A 17901-nucleotide genomic window follows, 5' to 3' on the forward strand; every position below is an offset into this window, starting at 1 on the left:
GAAAGAGAGAGAGAGATGGGGAGAGAGAGAGAGATGGAGAGAGACATGGAGAGATGGAGAGAGATGGAGAGAGAGATGGAGAGAGAGAGAGAGATGGAGAAAAACAGAAAGATGGAGAGAGATGGAGAGAGACGGAGAGAGATGGAGAAAGACAGAGAGAGGAGAGAGAGAAAAACAGAACGAAATGGAGAGAAATGGAGGGAGACGGAGAGAGATGGAGAAAGACAGAGAGAGGGGAGAGAGAAAAACAGAGAGAGATGGAGAGAAATGGAGAGAGATGGAGAGAGACAGATAGAGATGGACAGAGATGGAGAGAGACAAAGAGAGATAGAGAAAGATGAAGAGCGACAGAGAGAGATGGAGAGAGATAGAGAAAGATGAAGAGAGACAGAGAGAGATGGAGAGAGATGGAGAAAGCCAACATTTCCACCCACCTCTCCTTTTCTTTTCCTCCCACTTACCATGGCTCTCCTATGCTACTCCTCACCCTATAAACACTTACTATGGCTCTCCTCTCCTCTCCTTCACACTTCCTCTCCTCTCCTCTCCTCTCCTCTCCTTCACACTTTCTCTCCTACCACCCTCTTCTACCACTCTTTGAACAGCACATTCACAGTTTTTTTTATAGCACCAATGCTAACACACGTGCACACACACACACACACACACACACACACACACACACACACACACACACACACACACACACACACACACACACACACACACACACACACACACACACACACACACACACACACACACACACACACACAGAGTAAAGCCGACCGAGAACCAACTGAAGCATTTCTGTTGTGGTTCCTAATCCACTTTTCCATTTAATGAGAATCTCTCGTTCTCTCCCGCTACCTCTCATTCCCTAGATCCTTCTCTTTTTCGCAAAACAATAAGCAAGGACTGATCTGTGTAAACGCTGACGCAGGTGTAAACTCAGCCTTTTACAGGCTCAGTACCGGGGAGTTCTTAAACACACTTTGGTTCCGATGGTGGGGCCAAAATAACTCACCTTCTACAGCGTAACAAACACATTAACTAAACCATGTTATTATACATAGAGACTAACTATGGAGAGAGGGGTTATAACTAAACCATGTTATTATACATGGAGACTAACTATGGAGAGAAGGGTTATAACTAAACCATGTTATTATACATGGAGACTAACTATGGAGAGAGGGGTTATAACTAAACCATGTTATTATACATGGAGACTAACTATGGAGAGAGGGGTTATAACTAAACCATGTTATTATACATGGAGACTAACTATGGAGAGAGGGGTTATAACTAAACCATGTTATTATACATGGAGACTAACTATGGAGAGAAGGGTTATAACTAAACCATGTTATTATACATGGAGACTAACTATGGAGAGAGGGGTTATAACTAAACCATGTTATTATACATAGAGACTAACTATGGAGAGAGGGGTTATAACTAAACCATGTTATTATACATGGAGACTAACTATGGAGAGAGGGATTATAACTAAACCATGTTATTATACATGGAGACTAACTATGGAGAGAGGGGTTATAACTAAACCATGTTATTATACATGGAGACTAACTATGGAGACAGGGGTTATAACTAAACCATGTTATTATACATGGAGACTAACTATGGAGAGAGGGGTTATAACTAAACCATGTTATTATACATGGAGACTAACTATGGAGAGAGGGGTTATAACTAAACCATGTTATTATACATGGAGACTAACTATGGAGAGAAGGGTTATAACTAAACCATGTTATTATACATGGAGACTAACTATGGAGAGAGGGGTTATAACTAAACCATGTTATTATACATGGAGACTAACTATGGAGAGAGGGGTTATAACTAAACCATGTTATTATACATGGAGTCTAACTATGGAGAGAGGGGTTATAACTAAACCATGTTATTATACATGGAGACGGCACACGTAAAGCACATTTTCTTTTGTCAGTTAGATTGGTTTACTTCTTAGTGTAAAGTACAGAAACACTAGAGGCTTTTGCGCATTTGGGAAAAATTACTAAACTAGAAACATGAACCCAGTTTCACCCAGTTTCAACCAGTTTCACCCAGTTTCAACTAGTTTCACCCAGTTTCAACCAGTTTCACCCAGTTTCAACCAGTTTCACCCAGTTTGACCTAGTTTCAACCAGTTTCACCCAGTTTCAACCAGTTTCACCCAGTTTCACCCAGTTTCACCCAGTTTCAACCAGTTTCACCCAGTTTGACCTAGTTTCACCCAGTTTCACCCAGTTTCACCCAGTTTCACCCAGTTAGTGTCTATTCAGACAGGGTACAGCCAGTTCCCACATGATTATACCAGTTCAGTTTCTACCTGATTGAGCTGCTCCTGGTCGTGAAGGCTTTCCAGGACCCTCCGGTACTTCCTCTCTCTGTACTTCCTGCGGTGGAAGGTGGCCCGCTGCTCGGGCGACGCCCCCATGTGAAGCTCTTCCTCCAGGGGCAGGCTGGCCGCCCAGAAGCTGTTGGCGTTCTCATTTCCCACCTCCAGAAAGAGCTGCGGTGTCAGAGGGCAGAGGTCAGATGTCTAATTAACTATTATAGTGGCGAAGCATCAACTGCACTCTCTGAAACCGTCAGAGAACAATCGTGTAACATTTGAATAACATTAACACTTTACTTTAAAACTAAAAGTATTATATTCAAATATTATATATTAAAACTTTATTTTATCAGTTAAGTCTTTGAGAACTTAGTTTTATAGTAATAAGCTACTGTAGTCACTGAAAGTCTGTAGTATAGAAGCATAATCCCAAATCATATTACTTAAGCCAAACTAAAGGTATGTGGTAAAATAACCCTAGCCATGCTTTCTAAAACACCCTCTCCACATTCCACAACTTCCACAGGAAGAACCTGAACACATTCCTTGTGATCTGGAGCATCAAACGTCTCTGTACCTCCACCAGCTCGTTGCTCCAGATACTACCGTCTAACATCAAACGTCTCCGTACCTCCACCAGCTCGTTGCTCCAGATACTACCGTCTAACATCAAACATCTCCGTACCTCCACCAGCTCGTTGCTCCAAATACTACCGTCTAACATCAAACATCTCCGTACCTCCACCAGCTCGTTGCTCCAAATACTACCGTCTAACATCAAACGTCTCCGTACCTCCACCAGCTCGTTGCTCCAGATACTACCGTCTAACATCAAACATCTCCGTACCTCCACCAGCTCGTTGCTCCAGATACTACCGTCTAACATCAAACGTCTCCGTACCTCCACCAGCTCGTTGCTCCAGATACTACCATCTAACATCAAACGTCTCTGTACCTCCACCAGCTCGTTGCTCCAGATACTACCGTCTAACATCAAACGTCTCTGTACCTCCACCAGCTCGTTGCTCCAGATACTACCGTCTAACATCAAACGTCTCTGTACCTCCACCAGCTCGTTGCTCCAGATACTACCGTCTAACATCAAACGTCTCTGTACCTCCACCAGCTCGTTGCTCCAAATACTACCGTCTAACATCAAACATCTCCGTACCTCCACCAGCTCGTTGCTCCAGATACTACCGTCTAACATCAAACGTCTCTGTACCTCCACCAGCTCGTTGCTCCAGATACTACCGTCTAACATCAAACGTCTCCGTACCTCCACCAGCTCGTTGCTCCAGATACTACCGTCTAACATCAAACGTCTCTGTACCTCCACCAGCTCGTTGCTCCAGATACTACCGTCTAACATCAAACGTCTCTGTACCTCCACCAGCTCGTTGCTCCAAATACTACCGTCTAACATCAAACGTCTCTGTACCTCCACCAGCTCGTTGCTCCAGATACTACCGTCTAACATCAAACGTCTCCGTACCTCCACCAGCTCGTTGCTCCAGATACTACCGTCTAACATCAAACGTCTCTGTACCTCCACCAGCTCGTTGCTCCAGATACTACCGTCTAACATCAAACGTCTCTGTACCTCCACCAGCTCGTTGCTCCAGATACTACCGTCTAACATCAAACGTCTCTGTACCTCCACCAGCTCGTTGCTCCAGATACTACCGTCTAACATCAAACGTCTCTGTACCTCCACCAGCTCGTTGCTCCAGATACTACCGTCTAACATCAAACGTCTCTGTACCTCCACCAGCTCGTTGCTCCAGATACTACCGTCTAACTTCAAACATCTCCGTACCTCCACCAGCTCGTTGCTCCAGATACTACCGTCTAACATCAAACGTCTCCGTACCTCCACCAGCTCGTTGCTCCAGATACTACCGTCTAACATCAAACGTCTCTGTACCTCCACCAGCTCGTTGCTCCAGATACTACCGTCTAACATCAAACGTCTCTGTACCTCCACCAGCTCGTTGCTCCAGATACTACCGTCTAACATCAAACATCTCCGTACCTCCACCAGCTCGTTGCTCCAGATACTACCGTCTAACTTCAGGCTCCTAACTTTAGAGAGGCTAGGGCCCAGGAACCGGTGCTGACCTGGGGACACACACACACACACACACACACACACACACACACACGGTTCAGTGACAAACAGACAAGACAGCAGATATCATAGAGGCATGGCTGGCAGCGTTTTACTGCTCTAATACTCTCTAGTTGCAGACTTCTTTACAGCGTTCAACACAGCTAATTGGAAATGAAAGCAGAGAAAGAGAGAGAAGAGGCCATTAATTGCTAATGATTCATGAGTAATTAATTGTGTTTGTTGGTCGGTGTTTATTTGGGTGAACTGGAGGGTTAGGGTTGTTTATGCGTTTTAAGATGGATGGATAAATAAAACATATTGGAGGAGAAGAAGAAGAGATTGATATGCATATGGATCAGAGTCTCTCGTACGACTCTATCATGTGATTAGTGTGGTAGTGTGAAAGGCATCATTATCTATCAGATAACATTACTGATAGACTAAAGACACGGGCCGGACAAAGGGGCCATCGACAATGATACACCTACCATGAGAGGGGCCGCAATTATGAGTGAGTTAGTGAGTGAGTGAGTGAGTGACAGAGTGAGTGAGTGAGTGAGTGAGTGAGTGTGTAAGGGAGTGAGTGAGTGAGTGAGTGAGTGAGTGAGTGAGTGAGTGAGTGAGTGAGTGAGTGAGTGAGTGAGTGAGTGAGTGAGGGAGTGAGTGAGTGAGTGAGTGAGTGAGTGAGTGAGTGAGTGAGTGAGGGAGGGAGGGAGGGAGGGAGGGAGTGAGTGAGGGAGTGAGGGAGGGAGTGAGGGAGTGAGTGAGTGTGAGAGAGAAAAGAGTGTGAGAAAGAAAGAGAGAGAACGAGAGAGAGAGAATCAAAGCTGTGTTTGAGACTTGGTGATAAACTATGGGTGGCTTGGGATAAAAGCATCTGTTAAATGACCATATCATTATTATCGTGAACAATTATCATGATTGTTAATGGGACGCAATTGAATAAAAGTCCTGATGTTTTGCACAAGTGGTTCGTAGGATTCAGAAGTGTGTCTGCGTTGTACAATGACTCACTCTGTCTCAATACAATAGATCAAATACAAGTCTCTACATTTTGTCCGTACTCTTTGTAACGAGCTGAAATGCTCCACCCAAAACAAACAACAAGGTACTTCCTGCTTCCTCAGAATTCTAAACCTCGCCCAGTTACCAAATGTCCAATTAAAAAACGTCTTAACCGACTGCTGTTATGAGTACCGTCCTCACTTTGTGGCATTTCATAAAAGCACACTTCCTTCCTCCGCTCAAATCGGCCAAAACAGGAGATGCATTTGTGGTTGCCACAGAAACGGTTGTGGGGTTGTTTGATGTAAAGGGTTGAATACTATTATTATAACATGTGCCATTCAGCGCAGTTGTCATGTTTGACAACGGGAAGAGAGAGAGGGGACAGGTATCAGAAACATTTAATATGTGTAAAATCAGGCATTCTGGGGAGAGAGAGAGCGAGAGAGCGAGAGAGAGGTAGAGAGAGAGGTAGAGAGAGAGGTAGAGAGAGAGAGAGAGGTAGAGAGAGAGAGAGAGAGAGAGAGAGAGAGAGAGAGAGAGAGAGAGAGAGAGAGAGAGAGAGAGAGAGAGAGAGAGAGAGAGAGAGAGAGAGAGAGAGAGAGAGAGAGAGAGAGAGAGAGAGAGAGAGAGAGAGAGAGAGAGAGAGAGAGGGGGACACAGAGGGACACAGAGACACAAACATCTACCTGGAGGCAACCACATTCCCTCCCCAATATCCCCCCCCTAGAAACAACTAAGGCAACATAACCAACAAAAATGGGTCACAACTCCCACTGACACCCCTATCAGATCTCAGCAAAATCACACTCTACTTGAACATATCTTTGCTCAATCATGAGGCATCAAAGTCAATGGAACTGAATAATATTAAGAAAGGCTATAGATGGAAGGAAAGTATTGTAGAAACCTACCAAACAACTATTAGGCAACAACAAATTCTATCCCTTCTAGGCAACTTCCTGGACACATTTTTTAAATATAATATTGAAGGTGTAAACTTAGCAGTAGAAAATCTAAACAGTATATTTGACCTCTCAGCTTCCCTATCAAATCTAAAAATGTCAAGCAGACAACCTGAGGAAATGAACAACGCTGACAAATGGTTTGATGAAGAATGTAAAAACCTTAGAAAGAAATTGAGAAACCTGTCCAACCAAAAACAGAGACCCAGAAAACCTGAGTCTAAGCCTTCACTATGGTGATTCACTAAAACAATACAGAAATGCACTACGGAAAAAGGAGGAACAGCACGTCAGAAATCAGCTCAATGTAATTGAAGAATCCATAGAATCTAACCACCTCTCGGAAAATTGGAAAACTCAAAACAAACACAAAAAGTTATCTATCCAAAACAGAGATCTATGGGTAAACCACTTCTCCAATCTGTTTTGCTCTATGACAAAGAACAAACAGCAAAAACATATACATGATCAAATACAAATCTTAGAATCAACTATTAAAGACTACCAAAGCCCACTGTATTCTCCAATTACATTGAATGAGCTACAGGACAAAATACAAACCCTCCAACCCAAAAGGCCTGTGGTGTTGATGTTATCCTAAATTAAATGATAAAATATACAGACAACAAATTCAAATTTGCTATACTTAAACTCTTTAACATCATCCTCAGCTCTGGCATCTTCCCCAATATTTGGAACCGGGGACTGATCACCCCAATCCACAAAAGTGGAGACACATTTGTCTCCAATATCTACCGTGGGATATGCGTCAACGGCAACCTTGGGTAAATACTCCACATTACCATTATTAACATTAGACTCGTACATTTTCTCAGTGAAAACAGTGTCAAATTGGCTTTTTACCAAAGTACCGTACAACATACCACGTATTCACCGTGCACACCCTAATTGATAAACAAAGTCTTCTCATGCTTTGTTGATTTCAAAAAAGCTTTCGACTCAATTTGGCATGAGGGCCTGCTATACAAATTGATGGAAAGGGGTTGTTGGGGGAAAAACATATGACATTATAAAATCCATGTACACAAACAAGTGCACGGTTTAAATTGGCAAAAAACACAGACATTTCTTTCCACAGGGGCGTATCGACGAATTGGTCAGGGCAATAGAACAGTCTGCAGCACCCGGCCTCACCCAACTAGAATCTGTCTACTTTCAAATGTCTACTGTTTGCTGATGATCTGGTGCTGCTGTCCCCAACCAAGGAGGGCCTACAGCAGAACCTAGATCTTCTGCACAGATTCTGTCAGACCTGGGCCCTGACAGTAAATCTCAGTAAGACAAAAATAATGGTTTTGCAAAAAAGGTCCAGTTCCCAGGACCATGAAAACAAAATGCATCTAGATACCGTTGCCCTAGAGCACACAAAACACTATACCTATCTCTGCCTAATCATCAGAACCACAGGAAACTTCCACAAAGCTGTGAACAATCTGAGAGTCAAGGCAAGAAAGGCATTCTATGCCATCAAAAGGAACATCAAATTCGACATGCCAATTAAAATTGTTGAATCAGTTATAGAGCCCATTGCCCTTTATGGTTGTGAGGTCTGGTGTCCGCTCACCAACCAAGAACTCACAAAACGAGACAAAAAACAAATTGAAACGCTGCATGCAGAATTCTGTAAAAATATCCTCTGTGTACAACGTTAACCACCAAATAATACACGCAGAGCAGAATTTGGCCGATACCCGCTAATTATCAAAATCCAGAAAAGAGCCGTTAAATTCTACAACCACTGAAAAGGAAGCGATTCCCAAACCTTCTATAACAAAGCCATCACCTACAGTGAAATAAAACTGTGGAAGTGTCCCTTAAGCCAGCTGGTCCTGGGGTTCTGTTCACAAACACAAACAGACCCCACAGAGACCCAGGACAACAACACAATTAGTCCCAAACAAATCATGAGAAAACAAAAAGTTAATTACTTGACACATTGGAAAGAATTTACCAAAAAACAGCGCAAACTAGAATGCTATTTGGCCCTAAACAGAGAGTACACAGTGGTAGAATTCCTGACCACTGTGACTGACCCAAAATTAAAGAAAGCTTTGACTATGTACAAACTCAGTGAGCTTAGCCTTGCTATTGAGAGAGGCCACCGTAGGCAGACCTCTCCACAAAATGAGGTGGAAACTGAGCTGCACTTGCTAACCTCCTGCCCAATGTATGAACATATTAGACACATATTTCCCTCAGATTACACAGACCCACAATTTTTTTTTAAACACGTCCAATTTTGATAAACTCCCATATCTACTGGGTGAAATACCACATTGTGCCGTCACAGCAGCAAGATTTGTGACCTGTTGCCACAAGAAAAGGGCAACCTGTGAAGAACAAACACCATTGTAAATACAACCTATATTTATGTTTATTTATTTTATATTTCGTACTTAAACTATTTGCAGAAAATATGACATTTGAAACGTCTTTATTCATTTGGAACGTTTGTAAGTGTAATGTTTACTGTTAATTTTTTATTTCACATTTGTTTATCTATTTCACTTGCTTTGGCAACATAAACATGTGTTTCCCATGCCAATAAAGCCCTTACAGTGAAATTGAACTGAATTGAGAGAGAGCGAGAGAGAGAGAGAGATAGAGAGAGAGAGAAAAAATTTGGTTCTAAAAAACCATTCTGGACACACCACTTCCTAACGGGAAGCCAAGGAGCGATCCCAGTAGCATAACAGACCACGACATCAGAGCAGGGCTACACGCATCAACTGTCTATTCTCTCTCTCCCCCTTTCATTCTCTACTCGCATTAAGAAAAGGAAGACAATCTGGAATCATTTAATCATTAGTCTTATCATTAGAGTTTCTGTCACGCCCTGATCTGTTTCACCTGTCCTTGTGATTGTCTTCACCTCCTCCAGGTGTCTCTTATTTTCCCCAGTGTATTTATCCCTGTGTTTCCTGTCTCTCTGTGCCAGTGTATTTATCCCAGTGTTTCCTGTCTCTCTGTGCCAGTGTATTTATCCCTGTGTTTCCTGTCTCTCTGTGCCAGTGTATTTATCCCAGTGTTTCCTGTCTGTAAGGTGCCAGTGTATTTATCCCAGTGTTTCCTGTCTCTCTGTGCCAGTGTATTTATCCCAGTGTTTCCTGTCTCTCTGTGCCAGTGTATTTATCCCAGTGTTTCCTGTCTCTCTGTGCCAGTGTATTTATCCCAGTGTTTCCTGTCTCTCTGTGCCAGTGTATTTATCCCAGTGTTTCCTGTCTCTCTGTGCCAGTGTATTTATCCCAGTGTTTCCTGTCTCTCTGTGCCAGTGTATTTATCCCTGTGTTTCCTGTCTCTCTGTGCCAGTGTATTTATCCCTGTGTTTCCTGTCTCTCTGTGCCAGTGTATTTATCCCTGTGTTTCCTGTCTCTCTGTGCCAGTGTAATTATCCCAGTGTTTCCTGTCTCTCTGTGCCAGTGTATTTATCCCTGTGTTTCCTGTCTCTCTGTGCCAGTGTATTTATCCCTGTGTTTCCTGTCTCTCTGTGCCAGTGTATTTATCCCTGTGTTTCCTGTCTCCCTGTGCCAGTGTATTTATCCCAGTGTTTCCTGTCTCTCTGTACCAGTGTATTTATCCCTGTGTTTCCTGTCTCTCTGTGCCAGTGTATTTATCCCAGTGTTTCCTGTCTCTCTGTGCCAGTGTATTTATCCCAGTGTTTCCTGTCTCTCTGTACCAGTGTATTTCTCCCAGTGTTTCCTGTCTCTCTGTGCCAGTGTATTTATCCCTGTGTTTCCTGTCTCTCTGTGCCAGTGTATTTATCCCAGTGTTTCCTGTCTCTCTGTGCCAGTGTATTTATCCCAGTGTTTCCTGTCTCTCTGTGCCAGTGTATTTATCCCTGTGTTTCCTGTCTCTCTGTGCCAGTGTAATTATCCCAGTGTTTCCTGTCTCTCTGTACCAGTTTATTTATCCCAGTGTTTCCTGTCTCTCTGTACCAGTGTATTTATCCCTGTGTTTCCTGTCTCCCTGTGCCAGTGTATTTATCCCTGTGTTTCCTGTCTCTCTGTGCCAGTGTATTTATCCCAGTGTTTCCTGTCTCTCTGTGCCAGTTCGTCTTGTATGTTTCCAAGTCAACCAGCGTGTTTTTCCCGTTCTCCTGCTTTTTGTATTCTCCTTTTTCTAGTCCTCCCGGTTATGTCCCTTGCCTGTTTCTGGACTCTGTACCCGCCTGCCTGACCATTCTGCCTGCCTTGACCACGAGCCTGTCTGCCACTCTGTACCTCCTGGACTCTGATCTGGTTTTGACCTTTTTGCCTGTCCACGACCATTCTCTTGCCTACCCCTTTGGATTATTAAACATTGTAAGACTCCAATCATCTGTCTCTGCATTTGGGTCTTGCCTTGTGCCTTGATAGTTTCCTCTTCTAGTTCTATAATTAACTTTATTGTCTGTAACACCCGAAACCTAATTAAAAGCCTTTTTGTCATTGATTTTCCAAACCTGGTTGGGTAATTTAAGGCGAGTGGTCTGTCCGAGGATGGCTTACTCATTTTGACGTTGCCCTACGCAGCTCACCTCAGCCGCATGAGTCGATAATATTAAACATTCCTGTAAATGAAAAAAATTAAGGACCGCTTGAAAAAGCTGCGACGGAAACTTGAGGAATACCAATTACATGGGTTATAAAGAGAGGTGACGCGTTGAATTAAAACATATGACAAAGACAGGGTATCTGAGACCTCCCTGAGGAGAGAGAATGGGAGAATGAAGAGTTGTGTGTTTAAGTGTGTGTTTGCTAGCATACATGTGTGTGTGAGAGTGTGCATAGTCCTACGTGCCTGTGTGTGTGTTTGTGTACAAAGGTGGTGTCCTCTTAAACAAATCTAAAAGACAAGGTTAAGTCACCAAGACTCCAATTTCATAATGGATTAGTCTAAAATATACTACCACCATGCACTGGGAGATCTGTCTCTAATACATACTACCACCATGCACTGGGGTATATATCTAATACATACTACCACCATACACTGGGAGATCTATCTAATACATACTACCACCATGCACTGGGGTATATATCTAATACATACTACCACCATACACTGGGAGATCTGTCTCTAATACATACTACCACCATACACTGGGAGATCTGTCTCTAATACATACTACCACCATACACTGGGAGATCTATCTAATACATACTACCACCATGCACTGGGAGATCTGTCTAATACATACTACCACCATACACTGGGAAATCTGTCTCTAATACATACTACCACCATGCACTGGGGTATATATCTAATACATACTACCACCATACACTGGGAAATCTGTCTCTAATACATACTACCACCATGCACTGGGGTATATATCTAATACATACTACCACCATACACTGGGGTATATATCTAATACATATTACCACCATACACTGGGAGATCTATCTAATACATACTACCACCATACACTGGGGTATATATCTAATACATACTACCACCATACACTGGGAGATCTATCTAATACATACTACCACCATGCACTGGGAGATCTGTCTCTAATACATACTACCACCATGCACTGGGAGATCTATCTAATACATACTACCACCATACACTGGGAGATCTATCTAATACATACTACCACCATACACTGGGAGATCTGTCTCTAATACATACTACCACCATGCACTGGGAGATCTATCTAATACATACTACCACCATGCACTGGGAGATCTGTCTCTAATACATACTACCACCATACACTGGGAGATCTATCTAATACATACTACCACCATGCACTGGGAGATCTGTCTCTAATACATACTACCACCATGCACTGGGAGATCTATCTAATACATACTACCACCATGCACTGGGAGATCTATCTAATACATACTACCACCATGCACTGGGAGATCTATCTAATACATACTACCACCATACACTGGGAGATCTGTCTCTAATACATACTACCACCATACACTGGGAGATCTATCTAATACATACTACCACCATACACTGGGAGATCTGTCTCTAATACATACTACCACCATACACTGGGAGATCTATCTAATACATACTACCACCATACACTGGGAGATCTATCTAATACATACTACCACCATGCACTGGGAGATCTATCTAATACATACTACCACCATACACTGGGAGATCTGTCTCTAATACATACTACCACCATGCACTGGGGTATATATCTAATACATACTACCACCATACACTGGGAAATCTGTCTCTAATACATACTACCACCATGCACTGGGGTATATATCTAATACATACTACCACCATACACTGGGGTATATATCTAATACATATTACCACCATACACTGGGAGATCTATCTAATACATACTACCACCATACACTGGGGTATATATCTAATACATACTACCACCATACACTGGGAGATCTATCTAATACATACTACCACCATGCACTGGGAGATCTATCTAATACATACTACCACCATACACTGGGAGATCTGTCTCTAATACATACTACCACCATACACTGGGAGATCTATCTAATACATCAGCCTTTGTGTGCATTTGTCACTCTCTAATCACATTTAGTGTGTCAGGGGTAAACTTAGCGATTACACCATATGACCTACAGTGGCTTGCGAAGTATTCACCCCCCCCCCCCCCTGTGTCATGACGTTGGCCTGAGGTGGGGGAGGTTTATGACCCCCATAAATAACTTTTCCCCTTTTTCCTCTCTCTACTCTACCGATGTGACTCTTGTAAAGCCTTTGTTAACATTGAGAGAGTCTGGTGACATCAAAACGTGGGAAACGGAACCATATTTCGGTAATCCAACCAGTTGAAAAAATATGTGTTGGTACTTAATGAATATGATGTCAGATCAGTTGGCGTCTGAGACATTATTACTGATGATAGGACGACATAAACTCTATCTTGGAAAATCTACACATTCTAGTTATCAGATTCACATGGAATTGTTGTGCATTTTAAATGATTAAATATGAAACTTTTTGTGAAAAGATTAAATGTAATTTTAGCTTCCAAATGAGAGAATTGGGGTTTCATGAGTGAACTATGCTCAACTCAGTGGCCCTGCCCATGTGAACAGACATTGGTTATAAACTATGAAACACGCCCTTCTCTCCCCTCATATATAAGCCCCTTGACGAAAATGTAACTTTCTGTTCCGAGGTTGTAGGGCGACAGTCCTACGGTAAAAGGGCTCCGATAATAACGTGTTCCAAGGAAGGGTGAACTTGAGGTCCCCACGTTGAAAGTACAAAGACCACCTACAGAACTAAGCCAACCTCAGCAAGAATCGAACAAAATTAGCATCAAATTTCAATGTGAAGGTGACGACCTACACGCCAGAAGGATGAATTTTGACTATACCAGCCAGAATATAGCATGAGCATATAGCTTGGCAACTTGGTATGAACTTTGAACCCTTATTCACTAAAGAAGTGACACCTCCTAGCTGTCGCGTTAGCGCAGCAACTGTAGACGTGGGCTAGGAGAGGACGGACAGAGTACCCATTCAACCACGCTCCAGTTCACCACTAGACAGTCTTCAGAAGACCAGACATCCATACTGGACAACCCGGCCTACCATCTACAACCAATCTACCGAAGCGCAGCTCAGAGTAAATATTTATTGCATTTTCCTTTTTCAAATGGGCGGTTATTTAGAATGCATAAGATTCTGTATTTACGATAGCATAGCTTCTCCCTTTGTTTCTCAGTCTTCCCGCTCTTTCACTCAAACCCCATCCCCCTTTTCTTTGTGTAACCAGCCGCTATATCGGCTTCCGTTCACCTGGTCCATCAAATTATGATTCATTCTGTGTATATGTAATTCTGTGTGATTAGTTAGGTATTTAGTAAATAAATAATTAAAACAAATGTTGTATTGCTGATTCAACTTGTTGGCCAGGGTTCGTGAAGATAACCAATAATTTACAACTTTCAGATGAGACTAAACAAGGTGACGATTAAATATTGACTGCTACTGATGTAAAAGATTACTAGGTCTTTAAGAGTTTATTCGGAAGATAACAGCTCTATAAACATTATTTTGTGGTGACCCGACTTTCTAGTTAATTACATTCACCTGATTAGCTTAATCAGGTAATATGAATTACAGAGAAATTATTTTATAGAATAGCATGTCATATCACTTAATCCGTCAGAGCCAAAGACACGACACCTGGAAATAAAATACATTTTGGGGGGGTTTGCACAACATGCCTACCACTTTGAAGAGGCAAAATATTTAAACAATTACAGCTGCATGTCTCTTCTGTGCATAACCATTCACCCCCCCAAAGTCAATACTTTGTAGAGCCACTTTTTGCTACAATTACAGCTGCAAGTCTCTAGAGGTATGTCTATATAAGCTTGGCACATCTAGCCTCTGGGATTTTTGCCCATTCTTCAAGGCAAAACTGCTCCAGCTCCTTCAAGTTGGATGGGTTCCGCTGGTGTACAGTAATCTTTAAGTCATACCACAGATTATCAATTGGATTGAGGTCTGGGCTTTGACTAGGCCATTCCAAGACATGTAAATGTTTCCCCTTAAACCACTCGAGTGTCGCTTTAACAGTATGCTTAAGGTCATTGTCCTGCTGGAAGGTGAACCTCCATCCCAGTCTCAAGTCTCTGGAAGATTGAAACAGATTTCCCTCAAGAGTTTCCCTGTATTTAGCGCCATCCATCACTCATTCATTTCTGACCAGTTTCCCAGTCCCTGCTGATGAAAAACTTTCCCACAGCATGATGCTGTCACCACCATGCTTCACTGTGGGGATGGTATTCTCGGGTTGATGAGGTGTTGGGTTTGCTCCAGACATAGCGTTTTTCTTGATGGCCAAAAAGCTAAATTTTTGTCTCATCTGACCAGAGTACCTTTTTCCATATGTTTGGGGAGTCTCCCACATGTCTTTTGGCAAACACCAAATGTGTTTTCTTATTTTTTTCTTTAAGCTTTGGATTTTTTTGGCCACACTTCCGTAAAGCCCAGCTCTGTGGATTGTACGGCTTAAAGTAGTCCTATGGACAGATACTCCAATCTTCGCTGTGGAGCTTTGCAGCTCCTTCAGGGTTATCTTTGGTCTCTTTGTTGTCTCTCTGATTAATGCCCTCCTTGCCTGGTCTGTGAGTTTTGGTGGGCGGCTCTCTCTTGACAGGTTTGTTGTGGTGCCATATTCTTTCAATTTTTTTATAATGGATTTATTGGTGCTCTGTGGGATGTTCAAAGTTTCTGATATTTTTTTATAACTCAATCCTGATCTGTACTTCTCCACAACTTTGTCCCTGACCTGTTTGGAGAGCTCCTTGATCTTCATGGTGCCACTTGCTTAGCGGTGTTGCAGACTCTGGGGCCTTTCAGAACAGGTGTAAATATACTGAGATCATGTGACAGATTATGTGACTTCTGAAGGTAATTGGTTGCACCAGATCTTATTTAGGGGCTTCATAGCAAAGGGACTGAATACATACGCACGCACCACTTTACCATTTTTTTTTTTGCAAGTTATTTTTTTCATTTCAGTTCACCAATTTGGACTATTTTGTGTATGTCCATTACATGAAATCCAAAATAAAAAATACATTTAAATTACAGGTTGTAATGCAAAAAAAGTAGGGGAAATGCCAAGGGGGATGAATACTTTTGCAAGGCACTGTAATCTCTGTTTTTAATTTAATCTAATCCATCCAGCTAGCCAGAGGCTAGGAAAGCACACACAAAAGCCCCCTCGGTGATGTAACACATGAGCTCTTAATAGTCTTCCTCGGTGGTGTAACACATGAGCTCTTAATAGTCTTCCTCGGTGGTGTAACACATGAGCTCTTAATAGTCTTCCTCGGTGGTGTAACACATGAGCTCTTAATAGTCTTCCTCGGTGGTGTAACACATGAGCTCTTAATAGTCTTCCTCGGTGGTGTAACACATGAGCTCTTAATAGTCTTCCTCGGTGGTGTAACACATGAGCTTTTAATAGTCTTCCTCGGTGGTGTAACACATGAGATCGGTGAGGCCTCCCTTTTCTCTTTTCCTCTCGCTACCTCTCTCTTCTTTATCTCTTTCTCATTCTCTCCCTGGCTTGTTCTCTTCCTTTTTCTTTCTCTCTCTCCATCTCTCTCTGAAATGGTTGGTTTCCCCCTCCGTCCACCCATCCCCTGTTCCATTTGTGAAAAGTGAGGCGAGGAGTCGAGCTCCATTTTCATGTTCAACAGAGTCTATCAATCAGTTAAAGTGAAGAGCAAGAAGGAGGAGGGGGAACGAGAGGGAGAAGGAGACGGGGCGAGGAATGGAAGAAGGGAAGGGAAGCAGAGGACAAGGGGAAAAAGAGGACAGAAGCGATGCATGTGTGAAGGAGAGGTATGGAGGGAGTGGAAGTAGTGTCTATAGATAGAAGGTGTGATAATAAAGGAATGTAAAGCTTGGAGAGTGATATTGGCATAGCGACAGTCTCCTTAGTACCTGCACACTTCTTACAGATGACAACCCCCAGATTGATGGAGGCCCATTCGGGCTGCGACGCACGGCAGTCGGCACAGATCCTGTTGGACTCGTTGAACCAGATCTTCTCGGCCACTTCGTAATCGGAGAGCGTTTCGGCTATCGATTCCTGGAATGCTTCAATCCACTCCTCTTTCTCCCTTTCCGACTCGGCCGTGAAGCTGCAACAATATATATATATCTTTTTTTACACTCACATTATTGATTTTAGCAGACCAATTAAACAGTACATACAATTTTTGTTGCTTCATGTGGTGGGGATATATGGTTTCTTTACATTGTGGGTGATGTGTATGGGTTGAATAGCTTAAGTGCAATGATGCATATAAAACCTGTATTGCTGACGGTATGTATTGGCCAATTAGAGGTGTTGAAGCAAACGGTCGGCCATATTTGTAGTCCTCAGAAGGAGCAGTCCTACATTGGAATGTATAGGGTCTAGCGTATTTCAATTACATTTTTCAAGGTCAAAATTAGAATTATTTAAGTATGTATTTGTTGTAGTGGGGACAGTAACATTCGTACTCTGTAAAATAAAAACACATTTTTATTTTTATTTTCTGTTCACATAAAATAAAAAAATACACATGAAGGTGTCTATAACTGAATGCTGATTGGCTGACAGCCGTGATATATCAGACCGTATATCATGGCTATGACTAAACATTTACCTTTACTGCTCTAATTACATTGGTAAGCAGTTTACAAATAGTCATAAGGCCTAAACACAAATACATTAGCAAAAATGTCTAAAAACACGTTTTTGCTTTGTCATTATGGTGTATTGTCTGTAGATTGATGAGGGAAAAAAACGATTTAATCAATTTTAGAATAAGGCTGTAATGTAACAAAATGTGGAAAAAGTCAAGGGGTCTGAATACTTTATGAAGGCACTGCATAAACAAAAGTATGTGGACACCCCTTAAAATTAGTAGATTTGGCTATTTCAGTCAAACC

The 17901-nt window shown here is 42.4% G+C and overlaps 1 protein-coding gene and 1 long non-coding RNA gene across 2 annotated transcripts in view; one reads left to right on the forward strand and one right to left on the reverse strand.

Moving 5' to 3' along the window:
• The window catches only part of arap2 (ArfGAP with RhoGAP domain, ankyrin repeat and PH domain 2), a 199645-nt gene that overhangs the window by 101083 nt on the left and 80661 nt on the right, over positions 1-17901 (reverse strand). Inside the window, exons 11-13 of the mRNA XM_071334049.1 lie at positions 16906-17105; positions 4407-4492; positions 2363-2545 (exon numbers count right to left, since the gene is read on the reverse strand). Coding sequence (XP_071190150.1) covers positions 2363-2545; positions 4407-4492; positions 16906-17105 — 469 coding nt within the window. The remainder of the gene's footprint in view (positions 1-2362; positions 2546-4406; positions 4493-16905; positions 17106-17901) is intronic.
• The window catches only part of LOC139534683 (uncharacterized), a 32529-nt gene that overhangs the window by 5493 nt on the left and 9135 nt on the right, over positions 1-17901 (forward strand). The gene's annotated exons all lie outside the window — the stretch shown is intronic.

Source organism: Salvelinus alpinus, chromosome 11 (genome assembly GCF_045679555.1).
Source record: "Salvelinus alpinus chromosome 11, SLU_Salpinus.1, whole genome shotgun sequence".
NCBI lineage: Eukaryota > Metazoa > Chordata > Actinopteri > Salmoniformes > Salmonidae > Salvelinus > Salvelinus alpinus.